The sequence below is a fragment of the Triturus cristatus genome, chromosome 9 (assembly GCF_964204655.1).
Source record: "Triturus cristatus chromosome 9, aTriCri1.1, whole genome shotgun sequence".
In the NCBI taxonomy this organism is placed as follows: Eukaryota; Metazoa; Chordata; class Amphibia; order Caudata; family Salamandridae; genus Triturus; species Triturus cristatus.
The window spans coordinates 1,149,925,069-1,149,948,349 of NC_140592.1; the positions used below are offsets into that span (position 1 = coordinate 1,149,925,069).

Sequence of the window (23,281 nt, forward strand, 5' to 3'; positions counted from 1 at the left end):
TGCCACGCCCTTAAATACATCGGCCACGCTCCTATGAGGAACCCCCCAGGGTTTTCATCCCACTTAACGCCCTGCTCCTGGCTCAGTGGAAATCTGGCAACAAACGGCTACAGTGTTATAGTGCAGAATCGTATAAGTCACTGCACAAGAGAGCCTGGGCATTCCTAAGGTAAAGAATATAAAGCACACTTGAGTTTTCTCTCATACCCACTGCACAGCAATAAACACGCGTGCAGTGTCACGTTTACCAGGACAGAACCAGACCACGTTAGACCTAAATACTTCAGCAACTCTTCACGCATTGGTCATACTCCTCTTACTACAACCAAACATCAGTCTAACGGAGCACACAGGTTTGCTTGTTATCGGTCCATACAGTTTGAGTGCCGTGATGCCACTAGTGCCAGTGAAGCGCTATACAAGTGCCTGATAGCATAAAGTGTGGTTGTACGGGTTCACACAATTAAAAAGAAAACTAAATTGAGGCCAAATGTTGCATTTTACAATAGCTAAAAAGTGGCTAAAACATCACCTTTTTCACCGACAGTTACGGAGAGACATGGGAGAGAAGTGAAATATTAATTAATGTACCCGTTAGCTTTGAACCTTGGAGCACTGAATCCTGAAACCGGCGCCAAACTGTAGTAGAGTAATGTTGCAATGCATGGAATCTACCTCAGCCGGCCAGGCAACATCAACAGGCTAAGACCAGAGTTCAAAGAGCCCACATTATACAAACCAACATGCGATCCATAACATCATTCACTCTGAGTACAAGTGGTGGTTGCACAAACCATAATGTACCAACACTGGGGGCAGTCGAGGCCTGTACAACAGAACAGTAAATCTCTTCTAAAAAAGCATGTACTCATACGTTTGCGCATGGTTACACCGCAGCACACTAAAATTGAAGAAGATGTCAGAGCACACTTAGTTATGGACTTGTGCAGCACTACGCATTTCTGTACACCCATGTCTTCTCTCTTCTTGAGTAGAGAAATCAGATGTGCAATGGGGGACAGAGAACCACAGGGGGCGAGAGAGGGCAACATGAAAACACAGCATCATGGAGCGCAGGTCACAGAGAAGTGCGAGAGAAGAATGGGAGGGGTTGGGAGGAGGCAGGTGCAGAGAAGTTACTTTGCCAAATATTATTTATCTGTAACCTAGCAGGACTCGTATGAGTGGCTCAAATGGGACTGATCCGGCGAGATTAGAGAAAGCGTCATAGAGTTGCAACAAAGGCTAAGTAAATTTTAAAAAGGAGTGCGCCGTGACTACACATATTCACTCGGTTCACTGTAACCCGTAGGACCAGGCTGGATCACGTGCATTGTCACGCTGCCCCTATTATCGACAGTTTCGCATGGACGTGTAGTCGAACTGCCATTACCCTCCCTTCATCCAGTGGTCGCTCACCGACAGGATTTGCTTCGCGTGACTTCGACCCGCTTTTATCATTGTTGTCCGGCTCAGACTCGCGAGCCTCCGCAGTTGCCCCCGTCACTGTACGGTTCTCGTTCTCCTACGAGTACAGGCAATTTCGTTCACAATCAGGCATGTACACATCTAAGTCCTGATGATGATCCTGTTATTCTTCTAAAAAGGATCGAAACGTCGTCGACCCCTTTAAATAGCATGCACGTTATTCCATTGTGTTAAGAAAGTGCACTCGCTGTTTTGAAAAAGCTTTTCACACTGGATAACCTAAAAAGCTCCATTTTTTGTCTTGCCTGAAATGCCTTGTTTGGTTTGTTAATGTCAATGTTCATTCTGGATACAGGACTGTGTCCCACACGTATTGTAAATTGTATATGTAACTTCAATTTGAATAATTAAATCGGTTGTCCGGCTGGACTTCCAGAATATAGTATCGATTCTGAACTATATTTATCTGTACATTACTCTATCCATTTGAGGATCATTGTTGTTTGTATTGTGACTACACATATGGCCACCAGTGGAAGGATCCAGGTAGCAGGGACAGTCGCCCGGGCCTTAACAAAACAGCCACAAGGCGGGACAAATGTACAATATCTACCAACGAAAGTCATGCAATTTTTTTAGGCAGACTAAGCAACAAATGAAAAGGTGGTGGGCGTTTTCAAATGCCCAGAGGGATTACAACAAGCCTCGCAGAGCAGCGCATGCGCGCTGACTCTAGGCGCCACCTAAAAAGGCATTTATCTTTGTTGCGTTGATCTGGAGTCAACTTTTGTTTGTCCATGCGTCAACATGGGCAAGAAACTGTCTCGGCATCCTGTTTCTTTTAGAGGACATCTGAAGATAGATCTCAATATCAACTGCATAATAATGATATTCAAAGTTTATGGCATGTCAGTTCCATGCAGATTATATCTATATCCCAAAATAAATGGTAACGTTCAATTCCATAGGTAAAAGCAGTAACATCTATGTGCCATGAGAAAGGAGGGATTCAGAGGCAAAAAGGTTCTACCTAACCTGATGATTTCTGGGTTTCAGACAAGAACAAACCAACTGTAATGGGGGGAGGGGAGGATTCTGCTCTTCATGCATCACATGCTGTAGTAGTCTGGGATGGTAAATGCTATCAAAAATGATTACATTGCAACCGCATTCCTATCAATATTCACCAGAAGGTCATCATTCACAGTCACAAGCACTGTTTAAAGTCAAGACATCTGCCAGAACACTATTTCGTCCATGAACTTGAAAATAATATCAACATTAATTATATCGACATTGATTACAGTTTCTTCATTGGACAATTGAGGTGAATTTTAAAAACAATTGAGATGTAGTGGAAAAAGACATTTTGAAGAGTACGGATTGCCCTCCCCGTGTGTAGTCCATTGTGAATGACACCTTCTATTTCCAAGCTGATATTCACTCTGCAGGATGCATGAGTAACGATAGAAGGATGATTCTTGATAGGCCAGCAGGAGGCTAGATCCAACAGAGTTAGTGGGTTCATAATATACTACCAACAATGGAATGATCATAAAATCCAAGAATCCCTCTTCTATAAGTCTAGGGAAAGGCCTGGATCTACTGCTATCGAAGCTCAAGTACTTTTCAAAATTGACAAATTCATTGAGCCTCCAAAAAGCATTTTCCTTGAACACATCTCTTCCTTCTTGCCGTAGAAATACGAAATGTGGGGGAATGGGATCTGTAACTGGTAAAAGTGGAAAGACACAAGGGGACACTTCCATTCTCAGCAGCATAGCGAACGGGACTCGACCTTACGAGAATCTCCTGGGTGCAGTGCAGCGCATTTCCTACGGGGTGGCAACGCTGTAATTCTCCCCTGCCGCCAAACTACAGCATTGGCCGCAGTTGGGGGAGACTACAGCTCCCATGAGCCTTCGCGGAACCAGCCCACTTCCGCCCACCAGCGCGCCTGGAGGCGCTTCAAAAGCTCAGGCTCCCTCCGCGTCGCGGGACGCGCACCGGGCTGAGCCCGGGCAGAGGGCGGGCCGTCTGTGGCCGTCAGTGACTGGAAGAGGCTGGGCTGGGCCATATCCCTATCATCCGGCTCTAAATATCCCCTAGGAAGGACCTAAGGTACTGTTGAGATCTGACATCGTGTTGTTCTAGTGACTCTGGGGTTTATATTGGATAATCTACCAACTGTTGCATAATGCCTAAACCTGCTCTCCCTAAACGTGTTCAAGGGGTTCGTGCATGTGTTACCAAATACCAACAAACTAAACCAAGAGCACTTGAGGGTAAACTCCCGACTGCAATAGACTTAATGCTCCAGAAAGCTATTGGTGTGGTCACCTCAGAAATTGAACTGACTGAGCGCCGTCTTTCTTTAATCCCTGATTTTCCATCTATAGGGTCATCTGTCCACCCAATCGAGTTAGATCCTAACGAACCACATACTAGTCTGAACTGTTCTCTATCGGTTGCAACTACCCAAGATCCCATAATAACATCTATGGATACTGAGGGTTTTATTCCTATACCCCCCAAAACCAGGGGAAAAAGGAAAGCTACAAGGGTTGGTAAAAAGAGTAGGAAGACTAAGGGGAGCCCGTCAAAGGGAACCATACACTCTAGTACTCAAACACTTGTCATTACCCCACCACCAACACTTTCTCAGGACACAGCATATCCATCTTGGCTACATGCTTTGGTGATTGATATTGTTGACCAATGTAGGTCTATTATAAAAGAGGAGGTAGCCCCTATCTTAAAATTAGTCCAAAGTTTTACGAAAGTACATACTGACCCTCCCCAAAATTCTACGGCTAGTACATCTAACGCTCAAAATGATGGGCTGCTTACAGCCCAGATTCCATCATCAGATTTAGTGTCTGCTCAACGTAAAACTGGGCAAGCTAAGGTAACCAAAGTCCGCATACCGACAGAGGAATCCCTTGTAAACAATGGGATCAGAAGGCCCTCTTCTTATGTTTCCCACGCACAAGATCCATGCCTAAATAACCCCATTCCTTCAGTGCGGAATACTAACAGTAGTGAGACCATAGCTACACCTACCCTGATTCGTAAAAATCTTCTGGATAACAACAATGAGACTACTGCCACAAACTTGCCAACGATCAATCTTCCCCCAGCTGCATCCCCCTACGTGACCATATTGAGACCATATTGACTGGTGTTCCTGAACTTAAGGAAGGCACTAAGGAAAATCACTTAGACCTACGAAATAAAGCTCTTTTTTGGCTGGCAAGACATAAACAATTCCCATATGAGATGGCCAACGAGATTCTGATGGTGAGAAGGGTTGCATGGATAGGACCAATGGAAAAAAGTCTGAGGGGGGATTGTGTGGTTATTAATTTTAGATACCCGCAGATTAACCAAAAAATCCTTGCTCAACCCACATTACCCTTAGGCTACCAAGCCTCAATTAATGCGCCCCCCCCTTGAATTTTTTCATCCTCAACTAACTTGGGTCCCTGTTCCTCACCGAACTGGCTCTATTGCCACAGACATTGGGTTATCCCAAAATTTCCCACAGAGATTTAATTTGAATATTCCACCCTTTAGAATTCCTGTGTACAATCGATTTGTTCCGTTAGAGGACGTTGATTGACTGGATGATTCGACTGATCTAACATTAGATAAAAGGGTTTCGTCGTGCCCTCTGTTTACTGATGGCAACACCTTGATTAACCCTATCACAGGCTCTATGGGTGCCCAGGTGGCCGGAATTATTCCAGCAAAGGCAAATCCTGTATATAGGGACATTATAACTAGTCCCATCCCCTCTCCTTTATACACCGTTCTCCAAAACATTCTTGCCCCCATTGACCCCCATCCTCTTAATGTTACACCCATTGAGGTGACTTTCCATTCTTCTTCTCCCTCGTCCCCTGCCCCGCAATCAGAAAGAAAGAACACTCATCCAAATAACCATCTAAAAGTATTATCTTGGAATGTCGCGGGCATTGTAAATAAACTTCTCTGCCCTGACTGGAATCTTTTCATTAACCAGCACGACATCTGTTTGCTGCAGGAGACTTGGGCAAAAGAAGAATTCACAAAAAAGGGCTTTCTTACAGTTAATAGTCTAGCCCTTGCAGGTCCTAGGGGAAGACCATTTGGGGGGCTGTCTATTTTTATAGGGTCACATTTGGGATGTGTAATCTCTGAAATTACCACGCCAAGTATTGATTTGCAATGCATACTACTCACATTCCCTTCCGGGTCTAGCCTTATTTTGTTAACGTTTACTCCCGTCCCACTAAGTCAGGTAGTGAATCACCCACATTAGAAATCTTGGATAATTTTATCCAAACAGTAGCAGACAAGGGCATCCTGATTGTTGCCAGCGATTTCAATTGCCAGTTTGAGCCCTTACCGGGGCTCATTGATCCCATTACCAGAGAGGAGGATGAACAGTGGTCCATACCGGCCCTCCAAATTCCACCTATTAAGGCATGGACACCTCTGGCCTTGCAAATAAACTCCTTAACACTCGCTAACTCACTGAGAGCCTGCAACGGGCGCACCCTATCGGACTTAGAGGGGAACCACACTTTTAATCGACCTGGACAGATTTCACGCATTGATTATATTATGGTAGAGGCCAAAACATGGTCTAGGATTATGGATTTTGTGATTCACCCTCGTCACGACAGCGACCACAATGCTTTGATCCTCGACCTGACCTTAGTGACGGAGAATAGTCCTACACAAAATAGTGGGAACAACTTTAGACCCCTATTCCTCTCTGGTGACAGAAGACGGCTCAAGTGGCCGCTGATCCTTAAATCCCCGGATAAAATCAGTTCTGTTTATTTGGCCACATATAAAGCCCTCGCACAAATATGTTATACTTTAGACCAGGACAGGGAAAATTATCTACTTCAAATTCACACAGATTTAGTTACAACATTGGGCGTTCTTTTGAACTCAATTGTATCTAAGACAAAAAAACCCTGAAGGTCGTTTCCTGGTTTAATACTGAATGTAGGAGGGCCAAATTAGCTCTCCTGGTTTCATTAAAATCTGGTGATAGGACAAAGGTGGCTATGAGGAGAATCGAATATAAGCAGACCGTAAAAGTGGCCAAGCAGAATTGGGAAAATAATAAATGGGATGATATCAAAAGAGCTCTTATTAATAAAGATATGAGGGAATTTTGGGCAATCATTCGATCAGACACAAAGGAGGGCCTAGTGGCCGATGACCCTAATATCGCACCGAGCCAATGGATCGATCACTATCAGAGTCTATACGCTCCCTTTGCCCCGGCCACTGAGTCCTTACCTCTCTCTAACTCGAATGATGAAGCCATCGACACCGTAACCCTCAAGGAAGTAGAAAAGGCTGTCAATAGGCTCCCAGTAGGAAAGGCGCCGGGTTTGGATAAAATTCCCGGGGACCTATACAAGCACCAACCTGAGGTTTGGATCCCCTATCTTTGCTCCCTTTATAATGCTGTACTCCATGGTGCACCTATTCCCAACACCTGGACAGGTGCTGAAATAGTCCCGGTTTTCAAGAAAGGCTCCCCACTCATGCCAAACAATTACCGCCCGATAAGTTTAATTGATGTTAGTCAAAAGCTCTTTGCACGTATCATTCTAGATCGAGTGCAATCCTGGATGGATGAAAAATCAATACTGACCCCATACCAGGCTGGATTTAGAGAGAAGACTTCCATGGTTGACCAACTTCTTCGCTTACAACTCCTCTACTGGAAAACCGTGAGGGTAGAGGGTGGCAGTCTTTACCTTATCTTCGTCGATCTCAAAGCAGCTTTTGACTTAGTTCCTCGGCAGACTCTTTGGGCGGTTTTGGCTGAGATGGGGATGCCTGCCTGTCTACTTGGGATTATAAAACGGCTCCATAAAGATCATTTTGCCCAAGTAAGTTGTGGTAAGAGGGGAAATTTGACATCAAAGTTCCCTGTTAACCGTGGAGTCAGACAGGGATGTGTGCTGGCCCCAAACCTATTCTCCCTTTACACTAACGCATTAGTGGCCCACTTGTGGGGAGTCAAGGATATCGACGCCCCTAAACTTAACAACGAGCAGGTGGTGGCACTAATGTTTGCCGATGACACCCTTTTAGTGTCAAAATCCCCCATGGGGATTCAGCGTGCCCTTGATAGTTTTTCCGAATTCTGTTCCCTTAGAGGGCTCGAGGTTAACACATCGAAAACAAAATTTATGGTATGTAACCCCCCCCCAAAAAAGCGGCCCTAATCCTTCCCTTAATGGTACTATATTGGACAGGGTAACAGTGTTCGAATATCTTGGAGTCACACTTTCAGATAGGATGGAATAGGGCTCCCAGTTAGCAAAAGCCAAATTACGACTTACACAGACCTGCGGTAGGATCCTCAAAATGCATAGAGCATCTACTTCCAAACCCATAGCACCCATTATTGAGATCTACAAAGCGCAAGCACGGGGTGCAACCTTTTATGGGGTTGAACTTTGGGGGCACTGCCCAACTGGAGACATCGGCAGATTTGAGAACTCGTTTCTAAGGTCTCTATTGACCCTACCACCCAGCACACCACTTAACCCACTTAGAATGGACTTGGGAGTTAGATCCATTCAAGAAGAAATTGCACTAAGGCCACTATTGTATTGGCGGAGGCTGTGGGCAACACCGGAGTTAGCGAACTACCAAAACGATCTAAAATCACTAATGGCCCTTTCCGGTCTAGCCAATATACCGTGGCTAGCATACATTAAAAAGGAGCTTATTAGATTGGGAATCTCTGCTCTATGGTATCACCCCGAGATAATTGCTGCCTTAAATTTCTCTAGAGCTGAATTGGTTAATGCATTTTGGTCAAATAGCAAAAATATGATGCTAACCAATAAAAAGCTAGGCTCACTGACTATGGAATTTTTTGATATAAAGGAGGAGTTCAAAATAGAACCTGCCCTAGATTTGATTGAGCCAAATGTTTCTAGAAAGCTGTATATGCAATTCAGATATGGTACACTGCCCTTGAGAGCCTTCTCAGGAAAGTGGTTGGTAGATAATCCTTCTGATTGTCCAACTTGTGGAGCTACAAGTGAAACTGACCTACATGTTTTATTTTTTTGCCCCACATATAAACTAATTAGAAAACGTTGGCTCCTTCAACTTTGTAGGAATTTGGGCACTACACACTGTAAGGCTGCCTACAGAATCCTGAAGACTGATACATCATTACCTATAGTCTTCTCGGTATCACGCTACTGGCATGCTCTGTGGCGGAGGAGATGTTCTCTTTTATCCAATTCTTAAGCCTATCCAATTAGCCATCGATTCTAGGTCACCACTGTTTTTACAATTATTTTAACTTATTATTCTTTTAATGTTTTAATGAATTGTCTATGAACTAATGTAATCTTTACTGTAATATATTTTTTATGAATTATAATATCTATTTTTAACAATGTATGTTTTTAGGAATGATTATCTTTTATGGTCTACGGCCTAAATAAAGATTACTTTGATTGATTGAAAGACACATTTCAAGAGAAATTGGTAACCTAGCTTTCTGTACATTTGATCTGCAATCCTCTAAGCATGCTTAGTGGAATAGGGCACATTAATGGCAACAAAGTGCAGTAGATATTTGGGGACAAATGGAATAGGCAGAGGCGAATAAACATTGCTGAAGTGAAAATATAGCATGAAGAGTTACTTATAAATTTACAATATCTAAGTACAGTTAGACCACCTCTTAGGTAGAACACTGATCCAGCTCCCGAGAGCTAGAAAAGACCAGCTCAGGGGAGGGGGCTAGGGGCACAGAATGGCAGACTATGAAAGCTGTGACCAAGGAGGACAGATGTCAGCAAATAGAGGCAATCCCCTTAAGAATCAGCAGAGTGCCCACAGAGATTAAGGCCTCAGATCACAGGAAGGATTTTCCAGGATCCACCTTTCTTTATATGAGTGGGAAAATGGATGGTATTGGGCAATTATTCTGCTACGTAAGCATGGTACAGCATGCTGGTGAGATCTCTCTGAGCCCCTACCCTTAGCATACAGAAAGCTGAAGAATGAACACTGGGTACCAGAGTAGGTAAAAGGAACAGAAAGGAGGCATTTCTTAGTATCTACAGAGCAGCCATAGAGACCTAGGCCTCAGATGACAGGTGGTCATTGCATCAAATGTGTCTGTCTTTATATGAATGGAAGAAGTGGATGAAATCTTGCGATGTAGCATGCTGACGAGGCCTTACAAAGGGATGGCGATACATACAAATACATGGCGATATATGCATGAAGAAGGAGGGGCAAAGAAGCTGCTGGTCAATAGTGCAGAAAGAAGAAAGAACAGGAGACATTAATGAGAATCAAAAGAGCATTCACGAAAATGAGAGCTTCAGACGACAGGTGGGCACCTCCTAGACCTGCCCTCCTTTTTTTTAACAACTTTATTGGCATTTTAATAGTACATACAGAAGCAATTCATACATTATCATACCCAAGGGGTATGATCAACACTAGATGTTATACATTTTTATACATCATACAGAGTATTACATGTTCACCTGGTCTGACTAGCTGTATACCATTCCACACTCGCTTTTCCCTAATATGCATCATTATTACCTTTGCTTCCCAATTATGTAGGATGCCAACAGTACCCCTTAACTCCCCCCACCCCTCTGTCGGACGTATGTATTACCTTGTATAATAGTGAAGTGTGGGGTCTGCTCAATGGTTTTTCGTATATTTGTCTTGTGTGTTTCAGGGGTTTAGTGACTGACTCTCTCTGCTCCACTGATGGGGACTGCAGGTCAGCTATCATTACCGACCACGCTAGAAGGTCGTCTTCTAGTTTATCATCTCTCCAGACCTGTTTCGTTCTTACTCTCTCTGCTGTTGCTCACTCGAACATGTCCTTCAACCATCATTATGTGTAGCAGCAGGTTTGGCCTCACATGTAAAGTTAGGCCTGGACTAGCTGGGAAATCCTGCATGGGCCTGGTGGTGTGGTCCTGCACAGGGAAAAAAATCCAACAAAATACTAGGCAATGAAGTCAGTGACTTGTGCAGCCAGTCGTATGGAAAGACAAATGCTTTCCAACCAAGAAACATCATAACATCCATCGATTCCAGGGTCCCAGATGACAGCTAGGCATTACAACAGATCCATGCTTACGTATGAAATGAAGCAGAGTGCAGCTCATGAAGTTCGTATGCAGTGACACCAGAAGTGAGAAAGGAGGCATTGCCACAAACATCTGATGTATCTATTGCCCCTTCATCTACCCCCTCGAGCTTCCTTTTCTCCTGCTCACTACTGTTGCACTTTCTCAGTTGAGTTGTAAAGGTTAATGTCCGTTCATATGCATTATAAAAGGAGCCACTAGAGGTCACACGTGTACAAGAAGCAACAACACTAAAAAGTTACCATCAACTGGGAAAGAAGGGGAAGAATCAGTTACCTCTCAGGCTGGTACCCTCAATGGCATCCTATTTCCCTTCCCCTGTTTTATATCTTCCGCCTGGTTACTCCATGGTGCATTTATCGAAGGCGCTTACCACGATTTAAAAATCTAGGGTGTCCCCAGAATTTAAAGGTGCCCGCCCTTGGGCTCCCCTGGTAGTCTATACCTCGTTCACTTGGCTGAGATCCTCATTGAGTCCAACACTCCCTGAACTATTCTGGGAAGGAGTTTAAACTGGATGCCGCACATCACAAGATGACACTTTCAAACGTATGCAAAACTCATGTCTTCCACGAGGAAATATGATCATATCTCCCCCAATACTTATGCAACTAGCCAAGGTCCTGCCTGTGGCAAGGATCAAAGTCATAATATGCTTCTTGCATACCAAGTTCTTCACCTCACAGACCTCTTCGGCTTGCTAGTCTTCTCGTAGCGCCAACAGGGCTGAAAAAGCAAGGACTCCCTCCTCATGGAAGGTTCGAAACTTCACTGACCTGGAATCAATCTTCACCTGTTTTGGGGGGGGGGGGGTGAGGGGGGGTGTTTATAAATTGCGAACTTGGTGTGTATAAAGTGCGAACTTGACCCAAAGGTATCAGAGGGCTTTACATGAGCACCAGTTGCGTTACAGACAGACACATTCTTTTTGTTAGGCACAGGAAGCCTAAGTGATTTGCCCAGAATCACAGGATGTTGAGCGACTAACCCAGTTCCCCAGCTTTGAGGTCGACTGCTCTAGCCTTTAGGCCACATCCTGTTGCAGCAACAAACGTATTTAATTCACTTCCGGCCAACATAAGGTTTGTACCCAATCTCGTTATTTTCAAGAGGTCCTTCACTTTCAGCTTCACCTGCACTATATGTGTTTGTCACATAGGTTATGATAGTGTTCTAAAGTCCTACATTTCACATCAAATAATTTGTACAAACCTGTCTCCCTTTCAAAGAGCACTAATACATCCTCTGCTGTGGTAGCCCACAGCAAACTAATAAATAAATACATGCTATACACATAAACAAATATTAAGGAACATCATTGTGTTATATCAGGAAAGAAAGGATGTGGATGAAGAAGATTGTCTAAAAAGAGGGTGCATATAATGTTTTAGAATTTAAAATAGGAACTCAAAATTGGCATTGTAATATTAGATTCCTCACTATCATATGGTTGGATGGTAAGTGTCTTACCTTGATGCCCTCAATCCTGAAGCCGAGGGTTGCAGTCGAACTGATGGTCTCCCTCCACTGCATATAGCGCGGCTTAGTCACTCCCTGGTGTGCATTCTCCTCCTCTGTGGGCGCGAGGGGGTCCACTTCAATCATCTTCTTGTACATGTCCTTCCGCAGTTTGGGCTTTGCTCGGGCCTTGGTCAACTCTTCTTCCAGGTATGTCCTGTGAAGAAACAATGACAAGATTGTGGTCACCAGAGCATTACAGTCTGATCCTCATGCACTACATTGAAGGAATGTTCACGCTTAAAACATGTCGGTCCCTTGGCAGGAGCACTAATAGTCGATTTCATTAGGGTCTCGGCACATAGAAACCCGGATTTTGGCAAGTTGTTAGCACTAGATGTGAGTAAGTAGTTAATTGTTTGAATGAAAGTTCCAGTAAACTCTATCCATAAACTTTATTCATTCTGAAGTACAATCACTCCCATTGCCACTACCAACGCCAAAACGACCCAGTCTGAGGAATGGACAAGCTGGCTTCTAGCTGCCCGAAGCTTGTTGGGAATCTAAACTTGCTCTTCTCTGGTCAACAAACAAAGCATGCTGAGATATGACCTAAGGAGCAGGAGAGTTCATCCAAAAGAGAAGGCTCTCTAACTAATTCTTCACAGGTTTGAACCACATCTGACATATATTACTACGTTGTCCCTCCCTTAGGTCATGACCAGGAAATAGACAGCCACACTAGTGTTTACTGCCACACACTGAACCGGCGATTCCTCTAGCCATCCTGTGCCAGCTGGGGACTGATTTCCTGTCCCATGTTATTACCTACTACCCCTTTTACCAGACACAGGCAGCAAGGGTTGGGCTGGACAGGCTACACAACCTTTCTACCCCTCCTCTGTCTCATTCATAAAGATTATTGATTCCTGAGGGTTGCCCTCGTCAGCCAAAACATCCAGTTCCTGTGCAACTGTGCCCTTTAAGAACTTAATCAATCAATCACAGGGCACAGAAGGACAGTTAATGGAGTACGGTAGTCCAGACACTTTCAAGTGTGTATAAGAATATGTTTTGTGTTGTGTGCTATGAGACATGGGAACACTGATCTGCCATTCACGTTTTCTGGGCCCTGGTCCGGTTCTGGTGGTGTCCACTCCCGGGAGTGTCTTTCCTTAGATTGGGCCCTGTGATTGGCCTAATTTCTGGTGGGGTGTTGTGCTTCGCTGGGTTCTGGGCTCTGGCCTTCCCTCTGTTTTTTCCTTTATTGGTGGGGTTTGTGCTTCTGGTCGCATGGTCCTTCTGGTTGGTTTTGAGGCTGCTGGTGTTCTGGTGCTCATCCGGCCTGCCTCCGTCTGGTTGAGGCGGTGCCGTTGTTGGGCAGGGTACCAGTGGTTGTGTCCGGTTTTTCCCTGTGCTTTTTTGTGGGTTCCTCTGTCTTACCATGTTGACCTGTCCCGGCGCCCTTGCTCCTTTTCCCAGTATGAGGGTTTTGGTGGTCATTCCCGTGCCAGTGGTTGGTGTTGGGCTTTCTTCCCTTTGGGCCTGGTGCTCCTCTGGGGTTTTTAGTAGCTGTGGTGTCCTCAGAGCTCTCTAGGGGCAGGGTCGGTTGGGTTGGTGGAGGCTTACTTTTTGGTCCGTGCCTCCTTCCTTCCTTGTTTGGCCTGTGCCGTCCTGCTCTTGGCTGGTCCTCTGGGTGTGGGCCTCTGCCCTGTTGGCAGCCCTTCTTCTCCTTTTTTTGGGCTGGTCTGATGTGGGCCTCCCTTTGGTGGTGGGTTGGTCTGGTTGTTGAACCTGTCTCTTTTAGTTCCTGATTGGGGCGGGGACATTTAGGTCTTCCCATGCTTCCCCTCGGCTCTCTTAAGCATTTGGTTGTGTGGCATTTCTGCGTTGTTGGGCGTTCCTTCCATAGCCTACGTTGGGCCGCTCTCTGTTGGTTCTGCTGCTGCGACTCTGGGGCTGCTTGGGGGCACTGGGCATTGCAGCTTTCTGTCCTTGTGGGCGTCCTTGCAGGCTTTTAGTGCTCTGTGGGGCACTCGGTCTGTTCTGGTCCTCCTGATGCCTGTTGCTTTTATGGTATGGTTGCTTCAGCCTCAGTTTCCCTTCTGGGGATTCGCCTTTGGGTATTGGGGTCTCTGTGGTGTGCCTTCTTTCTGGCCTGGGTTTTGTTTGTCCTTGCCTGGTCGCCCTCTTGGTGGTTTTCTAGGCTCCCTACGGTTCTGCAGTTTTTGAGGGTTGGGGCAGTGGGGCCTGTGTGCCTTGCTTGTCCTTTATTATGTGGCTGGCTGCCTCCATGGTGACTGTGGTGACTTCTCCTTTCCGGGGTCCTGGTTCTTCCGGGCCTTGGTTGTGTCCCTTTTAGTCAGTCCCTGGCTTTGCTGGGGTGTCTGGCCACTTTGGGTCTTCTTCCGTCTGTGGCCTCCTAGTTGTCCATCGATTGTTGGCAGCCTCTGATGCTTCCTTGGCTGGTGCTCCTCTTCCGTTGTTGGTTCTGGGGTTTTCCCGGTGTGGGTTGACTGCCCTCTGGAGGGCGATGCCTGGAGTGGCCTTGTTGTATTTTGTTCTCCTATGTTTTCTCCTGCTTGTTCTGGGTGATGCGGCTCTTATGTTTGGTTGGGTGTGTTGGGGTCTGTGTGCGCCTGCCTGTCTTTTCTTTTGGTTCTCCCGTTTGCTTTGTTTGGGCTGCTGCTTTTGGTGTGGTGTCCTAGGTGTTCTTTGGGGGTTTGGAGGCTGGATTCCTGGCTTTGGTATGCTCCAAAATTAATGGATGGGACGAGGACAGCGGGGACAGAAGTAATGAAGATTACCGGTAAGTAATAAGGTATTCCATCCCTTCACTTGTTCAAACAAGGCATTTGCCCCTCCAACCTGATAAACTGATTATGCACCAGTCAAGGGCATGCACAATGAATTTAACCTATACAAGCTGCAGCAGGCTTGCACTGTCTTCATTTGAAGCCAGGTACAATGTTGGGTGTGAGAGGTGCATTTAATTAAACTCTTGCGATGTCATCTGCACACCCATGTACACAAAAGCTCCTGCACGGGATTTTAAATGTAAATTGCATAAAAAAATTGCTTTCTATGAAGAAAGGAGTTTAAAAGAGAGACATGCTTTGGCTAGAATGTCAGAGCCTATCCTTAGAAAAACAACCCTTTCCTTAAAGATAGACGGACCTAGTCCATGCTGCTGTTTACATCTCTTGTACACAATGGGAGAGCTGATAATCTAATCTCAAGTGACAGTAATTACCTAACGTGTATTTATGAACGCATATAGCAGTGCCTAGGGAATGAATATATTTTGTTTTTGAGACATGTTCTCTCTTGAATCTTTGTTCTGAACTGATCTGCCATGAAATAGTTCCAAGTCTGCCTACTGCACACAAGGATGACTAAGAAATGTGTGAATCAGTGGCACAGGGATCGCTCTTCAAATGTTCACATTGTTTGGCTCGCCTGCCAACCGGAATCTCTAAAGCTTGTAGGGAAAATATTATCATGACTATGTAGCTAAATATTTAGAGAAAAGTACCATGAGATTTACCCCCAGGTCCCTGAAGGCACCACACTTGTCTTTTGTTTGGTCATTGGCAGTATTAAGGTAGGTTACATAGATTGTGAAGCAATCATTTCCTTATTTAAAGATATATATCTGTATAGCCCTGACTTGGATCCTTGCAGCCACATCACAACACTAGATGGTGGTAAGTATATCTTTACATTTAATTGGCCCAAGGATTTAAGGCTTGTATGATAGTTCAAGAGATCCTTGGTTCTCGAAGTGATGTATGAGAGGACTCAGTGATGCCCAGGTAGTCCATAAATGTAAAATGCTGAGTCGAGTCGACTGGTGTCATATCAAAGATACTGGGGGGCCATATTTATCATTATTTCACGCAGTGCAGCAAGTCACCCTGCTGCACTGCATTGCGTGAAAGCTAAAGGGCAGGCATGCAGTGTATTTAACATTACACAGTGCATTCCTGTCTTTTCCTTGAGCTGGTGGACAATGTGCTGCCTAGTGCCACTGCAGGCACCCTTGCATTATGATGCAAGGGTGCCTACATTGTAAGCAGGATTGTTTTTGTGCAGGAATGGACACCTAACAGCACAAAAACAATCCCCTTAGGTATTTTCCTCTTTCTATGTGTGCTGGAGATTGTAGCACACATGGAGAGGAAAAAACGAGGATGAATAAATATATTCCCCTTGTTATGCCTCACCTGGGGAGGCGTAGTATTTTGCCAGATTCCTAGGCCTACCAGTAATGGTATATCTGGAAATACGCCAAAGTTGCTGTGTAGAAACATGGGAACACCCACGCTTCACCCATGAACGCCTCCCTGAAGCAAAGTGACACAACGCAGCAATTTCTGCTGCGTTGTGTTACTCTAGATTTATCAAGTTAATCAGGGCCAGGCAAGGTGGCCTTGCATTACTTAATAAATCTGACTTAGTAGTTGCGTCACTCTTATGCCCCCTTGGGTGGTGCAAGGGCGACGCAACTCATTGACAATATGCCCGTAGGTCTTGGAGAGTGTTTGACAGTGAATGAAGCGCAGTCCCTGGAAATGGGACAGGGGAGTGTTCCTATTGAGGCGCTAGTCTGCAAAATACCTCCTTGAAAATAAAGGCCTTTGTTTATTACCTAAAATGTAGATAGATCCTTTGATCTATCTGAACCAATGGCTAAAAGAATATGTTACATTTTTCAACACCTGTATTTAACTAAATCTTTCACTGAAATACATTGAGGTTGTCTGACATTTCTTTTAGACGGCTGCACGCATGCCACTTTTTCAGGATAGTCAACGACTATGAAACAGATTTCTTTTTACAATCTTGTATGTAATGTTATCTTAGGGTGATATGCTCACAAATCAACAATTACTCCATCCTGCCTGAGCCTACCTTTAGGTTTAGAGCGCAGCTATCTGCAAGATGGATTGTTCCCAAGTGTTTAAAATATACGTAGAGTGGGTTTGGCCCCCTCACCTCATGCTGTTAGATATTTGTGTGTATCCTTCCGCCTTATGTGACTAGCTGGTGTTGAAATGGGAAACAACCTTTACAACGCAACTTTTACAACGCTATGCTATTACAACGCATTTTTTACAACGCAAAAGCTTTTACAACGCATGCATTTACAACGCATGCTGTTATATGGTAAGTACTTTTACAACGCATATACCATTACAACGCATACAATGCAAAAGCCTTTACAACGCATGCATTTACAACGCATGCTGTTATATGGTAAGTACTTTTACAACGCATATACTATTACAACGCTTTTTTTTTTTTTTAAGAAAATTGTTTTGAATTTTTTTTAATTAATATTGTATTATTTAAAATAAATACTATATTTGATAAATATGAAAGAGTAATTATTGAGTATAATTTATTTATTAATTTAGAAAAATTAAAAAATGTGAGTAGTTTAACAAAAGATTAATACTTGAGTATTTTTCAAATATCAGAGTATTTTTTAAGTTAAATTAAATAAATATAAATTTAATAATAAATGATTTGTATTATGAGAAATGAATACTTGAGTATTTTTTATTTTATTTTAATATGTTAAAAATCCAAAAATTAGAATTATTATAAATTATTAATACTAGAGCATTATAAAAAAATATAAATAACAATTTATTTAAAAATTAGTATTATGAAAGATTAATACTTGAGTATTTTTAACCTTCTTATATAAAGTGTAATGATTGTAAAAAAAATTTTTTAAAAAGTAAGAGTACTTTTGGAGTATTATAATATAAAATAAGAGAAATGTTAACAAAAAAATAAAGATAAAAAACTAAAAATATTTATAATATTAAAAGAGTAATTAGAAATGTATTTAAAAAAAATTAAACCAAAAGAAAATAGAGCAAAGAAAATAGAACTTACTTTAAAAAAAAGTTCCCACGCTTTTGCATTGAAGTCTATGAGCTTATTTGTCCTTCATTTATTTTGGCAGCTTCAGAATATACAACCCGCGGAACAAGAAAAGAAGGATCAGAAAGAGAAGAAAGCGCAAGTTTGGAAGGAAAAAGAAAATAGAGTGGAGGTAAGGAACACATTTAGTAAATTTACATTTAAAAAATAACATTTTACATGATTAAATTACAATTTTTTCAAATAATAACAGTAAACAAATAATGTTTTTTAAATATTTCTTTATTGGAACAAACTTAAAAAATAATCATAATTTTTATTGATTTTTGGAACATAATGGACATTATTTAGAAAACATAGAAATAATTTATTTACATTTAAAAACATTTATTTACAGATTATATAAATAAAGTAGTCCGTTATAAACATTGAAGCGCGCGATGACGTCATGACGTGAGCGTCGACGTAATGCGCCATTTTGAAGAGCATCGGAGGAGGAAGCAGCAGGAAGCTGATCTGCGTCCAGGTAGGAAACATTTTCACTTTTAATTGTAGATTAAACCTTTAATAGTGATACATATATAGTAAGAAAAGAATAAGGAGAGGTTGCGGAAAAACTAATTGATGTTGTAAATGTTTTAAATCATGTCCACATTTATGTCATTAATGTATGCCTATGTCGGGTCGCGCAAAGGAATTGGTTCATTACAAAAATGTATGTAACTATAAAATTATTTTTAGTTACTGTTCACAAAGTTTATTTCTTATTTTCGGAACCAAAAATACTGATTTAGATCTTCATTTCTAAGAGAAAAATAATGGCGTATTCGTAAATTTTGGAAAAAAGTGATTGAATATAAATTGGTGTTTATGCAGCAATGTGCATTTTGGATAATGGCTTGACTTGTACAATTTTGAGTAGTTTGATTTTTGGTGAATTTTTAGGCCGGTAATTAATAAAGAAGTTTTCTGAAATTAAACTAATGGCGTTTGGTTGTTGAAAAATTGGTCCAATACAATGGAACAGTAGATTTGATCACATTGGTAGTTTTGCTATAAATGAAGATTTGAAAAAAAATAAAAAATAAATAATAGACCCGACTTGTAAGTTTGTAAAAATTTTTAGAAAAACATGGTATGCCAATTGTAATTTAAAAATATTTAAATTTGAAGCAAAGCAAGAAAGTAAGTACAAAACTAATTTTAGAAAGAAAGAATGTTAGAAAGATTTTCCAGGTAGTCTATAGCCACACACAACGAAAATTGTTGTACAATAGCCAATAGTCTCTCAGACATTTCCTTAGTTTTGACAGTTACTCGTGGGTTTAGACTACCTGCAAGTGTTTGGGCTATTCTCATTTCTTGAAAACTTTGCTCCTTCTTCAAAGTTTCCAAGAAAGAGTAGAAGTTTGGATGAGGTTTGCCAATTGTGTGGTTGAAGGAGTTATGCCATCCCTCAATGGCATTGTTTGTTTTTGCTTCTCCCTCTAAACAACTCGTGTAGCAGTTCCACCACTCCACATGGAATCGTGGCTTCCTCCTGCGACCCGATCTACTTAGGTGCCCAATCCATGTGTCCTCGAAATAATTTAGAATGGGTGCCAATTTTTCTTCGTTACTTGTATAATAAACAGATTCTATAATTGCAGTGTAGTACTCGTCCACACTATCGGGAGCAACAAAACAAAGTGCTGTTAATTTTTTTAGTTCAAATTGTAGTTTGCTATCACGAGAATATTCTGCAACTAGGGATGTTTTCTGTAATTTACGCCAAAATGCCTGGGAAAAATGGAAAAAACATCCCTGAATTTGGGTATCCGTGTACGTTTTATTGATCACATTGATCATGCTCAATTCAAAATCAATAATTATTTTCTTAGGACTTTGAGATGTTTTACTTTTAATAACTGATAAAAGTTCAGTGTATGTTGCAGAAGTCTTATCAGGTAGCAAACTATATACTAAGGGGATTACACTATTGTTAATTTTGGCATGTATAGTGTAAATTTGAGTGAAAGGATGGGGTGTACTTTTAAACGTCCCATCCATCATCCAAATTTCACTACTTTCTAACTTTGCAAGGTTACGTGGGGTACTAAAAATGAGAATTCGTTTCTGAGGGTTTTCGTTATCATGCAGAAGGAAAGGTTCATCAGAAAAAGAAATAGAAAGATCATGTGAAATTCTAATGTCAGAGAAAGAATGTGGTGTAGATAATTGAATGTTACTTGCCTACTTTTGTCTTTGAATAATTCTTCTCAAATTAGGAATTATAGGCATGTTACTAGCAACATGACTGGGGACATGCTGTGCAACCTCTCTTAAAATGGATCCTGTAGAATCATTGGAGGTGCTTGCAATAGCTTTCATTTCGTTAACTGTTTCTCTTATTTCTACCTCCATTGCAGAGGCAGAGTGGTTATGTTCTGTTGTTTTCACAACTAAATTATCAAGAGTAACCGCTCTGCCACTGCAATGGGTAGTGTAGTATTGCACACACCTCCAATGATTTCTAGGAAAACTTATTCTTTCCTTACTATATATGTATCCTCCATGGTTTAATACATTTTTTCCCTTCCTGGATTTAATGTACTTCGCAGCTTCAAGACTAGACATTATCTGAAAAGAGAAGAGAAGAAAAACAAATTAGGATGAAAAAGTAAATGCTATACCTCAAATGTTACCCTTACACCTTCCAACACTTTCCCTACTGCTGCACCTTCTTGGAGTTAGAATAGTAAATTGGACCCCTACACCATCCAACACTTTCCCTACTGCTGCACCTTCCTGGAGTTAGAATAGTAAATTATACCCCTACACCATCCAACACTTTCCCTACTGCTGCACCTTCCTGGAGTTAGAATAGTAAATTGCACCCCTACACCATCCAACACTTTCCCAACTGCTGCACCTTCCTGGAGTTAGAATAGTAAATTGGACCCCTACACCATCCAAAACTTTCCCTACTGCAGCACCTTCCTGGAGTTAGAATAGTAAATTGCACCCCTACACCATCCAACACTTTCCCTACTGCTGCACCTTCCTGGAGTTAGAATAGTAAATTGGACCCCTACACCATCCAATACTTTCCCTACTGCTGCACCTTCTTGGAGTTAGAATAGTAAATTGGACCCCTACACCATCCAACACTTTCCCTACTGCAGCACCTTCCTGGAGTTAGGATAGTAAATTGCACCCCTACACCATCCAACACTTTCCCTACTGCAGCACCTTCCTGGAGTTAGAATAGTAAATGGTACCCCTACACCATCCAACACTTTCCCTACTGCTGCACCTTCCTGGAGTTAGAATAGTAAATTATACCCCTACACCATCCAACACTTTCCCTACTGCTGCACCTACCAAGAGTTAGAATAGTAAATTGTAGCCCTACACCATCCAACACTTTCCCTACTGCTGCACCTTCCTGGAGTTAGAATAGTAAATTATACCCCTACACCATCCAACACTTTCCCTACTGCTGCACCTACCAAGTGTAGAATAGTAAATTATACCCCTACAACATCCAACACTTTCCCTACTGCTGCACCTTCCTGGAGTTAGAATAGAAAATTATACCCCTACACCATCCAACACTTTCCCTACTGCAGCACCTTCCTGGAGTTAGAATAGTAAATTGTACCCCTACACCATCCAACACTTTCCCTACTGCTGCACCTTCCTGGAGTTAGAAAAAAAACTTCTTCCAACTGAAACCCTTATGTTATATATTTTGTGATTATATTAACATTAATAAGTAAATGGTTTGTCTAACAAATTGATGGTTTAAATACAATGCTGTATAAAAATACCTTGTTATTTTGGAATTGCTTTCTTTGTTGAGGCTTCTGAAGGGGAATTGGCCTGCTGGCTGGAGTTGTCACTTATGTGTTGGACGGAATCGTACAACAAAGTTAAAAACAATTGTCTGGAAAAATGAAAAAAGAGAAAATGACAAAACTGAACGTTGTTGACAAATGCAAATTTTGAATAACTTTTTGAAAATATGATATTCAATATAACTAATAGTACATGACACTTTCCCTACTGCTGCACCTTCCTGGAGTTAGAATAGAAAATTGGACCCCTACACCATCCAACACTTTCCCTACTGCTGCACCTTCCTGGAGTTAGAATAGTAAATTGGACCCCTACACCATCCAACACTTTCCCTACTGCTGCACCTTCCTGGAGTAAGAATAGTAAATTGCACCCCTACACCATCCAACACTTTCCCTACTGCTGCACCTTCCTGGAGTTGGAATAGTAAATTGCACCCCTACACCATCCAACACTTTCCCTACTGCTGCACCTTCCTGAAGTTAGAATAGTAAATTGCACCCCTATACCATCCAACACTTTCCCTACTGCAGCACCTTCCTGGAGTTAGAATAGTAAATTGGACCCCTACACCATCCAACACTTTCCCTACTGCTGCAGCTTCCTGGAGTTAGAAAAAAAAATTCTTCCAACTGCAACTCTTATTTTATATATTTTGAGATTATATTAACAATAAGAAGTAAATGGTTTGTCTAACATATTGATGGTTTAAATACAATGCTGTTTAAAAATACCTTGTTTTTTTGGAATTGCTTTCCTTGGTGAGGCTTCTGAAGTGGAATTGGCCTGCTGGCTGGAGTTTTCACTTATGTGATGGACTGAATCGTACAACAAAGTTACAAACAATTGTCTGGAAAAATGAAAAAAGAGAAAATGAAATAACTGAACGTTGTTGACAAATGCAAATTTTGAATAACTTTTAAAAATTATGACATTGAATATAACTAATAGTACATAACACTTTCCCAACTACTGCACCTTCCTGGAGTTAGAATAGAAAAATGTACCCCTACACCATCCAACACTTTCCCTACTGCTGCACCTTCCTGGAGTTAGAATAGTAAATTGTACCCCTACACTATCCATCACTTACCCTACTTCTGCACTTTACTGGAGTAACAATAACAAAAGGAATGACTATTCCATTGTGGAATTTATAACACTGAAAATTTAAAATACCTTTTTCTGTTGCTGATTGTTTTCGTGGCTTTTTGGTACTGCTGGCTGCAGGATTAAGTTATTTTTTTATTGATTTAATCCACAAAGTTGCAACCGATTTACTGTGGAAATGAAAAAATTTTTTAAAAATTAATGTTACTTTGCCAACGTTGGTTAAAACAAAAAAAAAAAAAAATGATTGTAAATCTGATATTTTATTTCACTCTACATCACATAACATACTTTTCATGGTGCTGCATGACAAATGAGTATGAGTAACAATTGGTAAAGCAAAACATAATACACTTTCAATGCATTATTAAATAAGAGTA

At 41.9% G+C, this 23,281-nt stretch overlaps 1 protein-coding gene across 2 annotated transcripts in view; it reads right to left on the minus strand.

The window, feature by feature from the left end:
• The window catches only part of ITPKA (inositol-trisphosphate 3-kinase A), a 605,052-nt gene that overhangs the window by 197,177 nt on the left and 384,594 nt on the right, over positions 1 to 23,281 (minus strand). Inside the window, exons 4-5 of one of the 2 annotated variants that reach the window (XM_085627108.1) lie at positions 12,066 to 12,270; positions 9,806 to 10,421 (exon numbers count right to left, since the gene is read on the minus strand). In XM_085627108.1, coding sequence (XP_085483234.1) covers positions 10,266 to 10,421; positions 12,066 to 12,270 — 361 coding nt within the window. In that variant the 3' untranslated portion in view covers positions 9,806 to 10,265. Of the gene's footprint in view, positions 1 to 9,805; positions 10,422 to 12,065; positions 12,271 to 23,281 lie in introns of those variants that run through there. The other variant, XM_085627107.1, reaches the window with a different exon arrangement.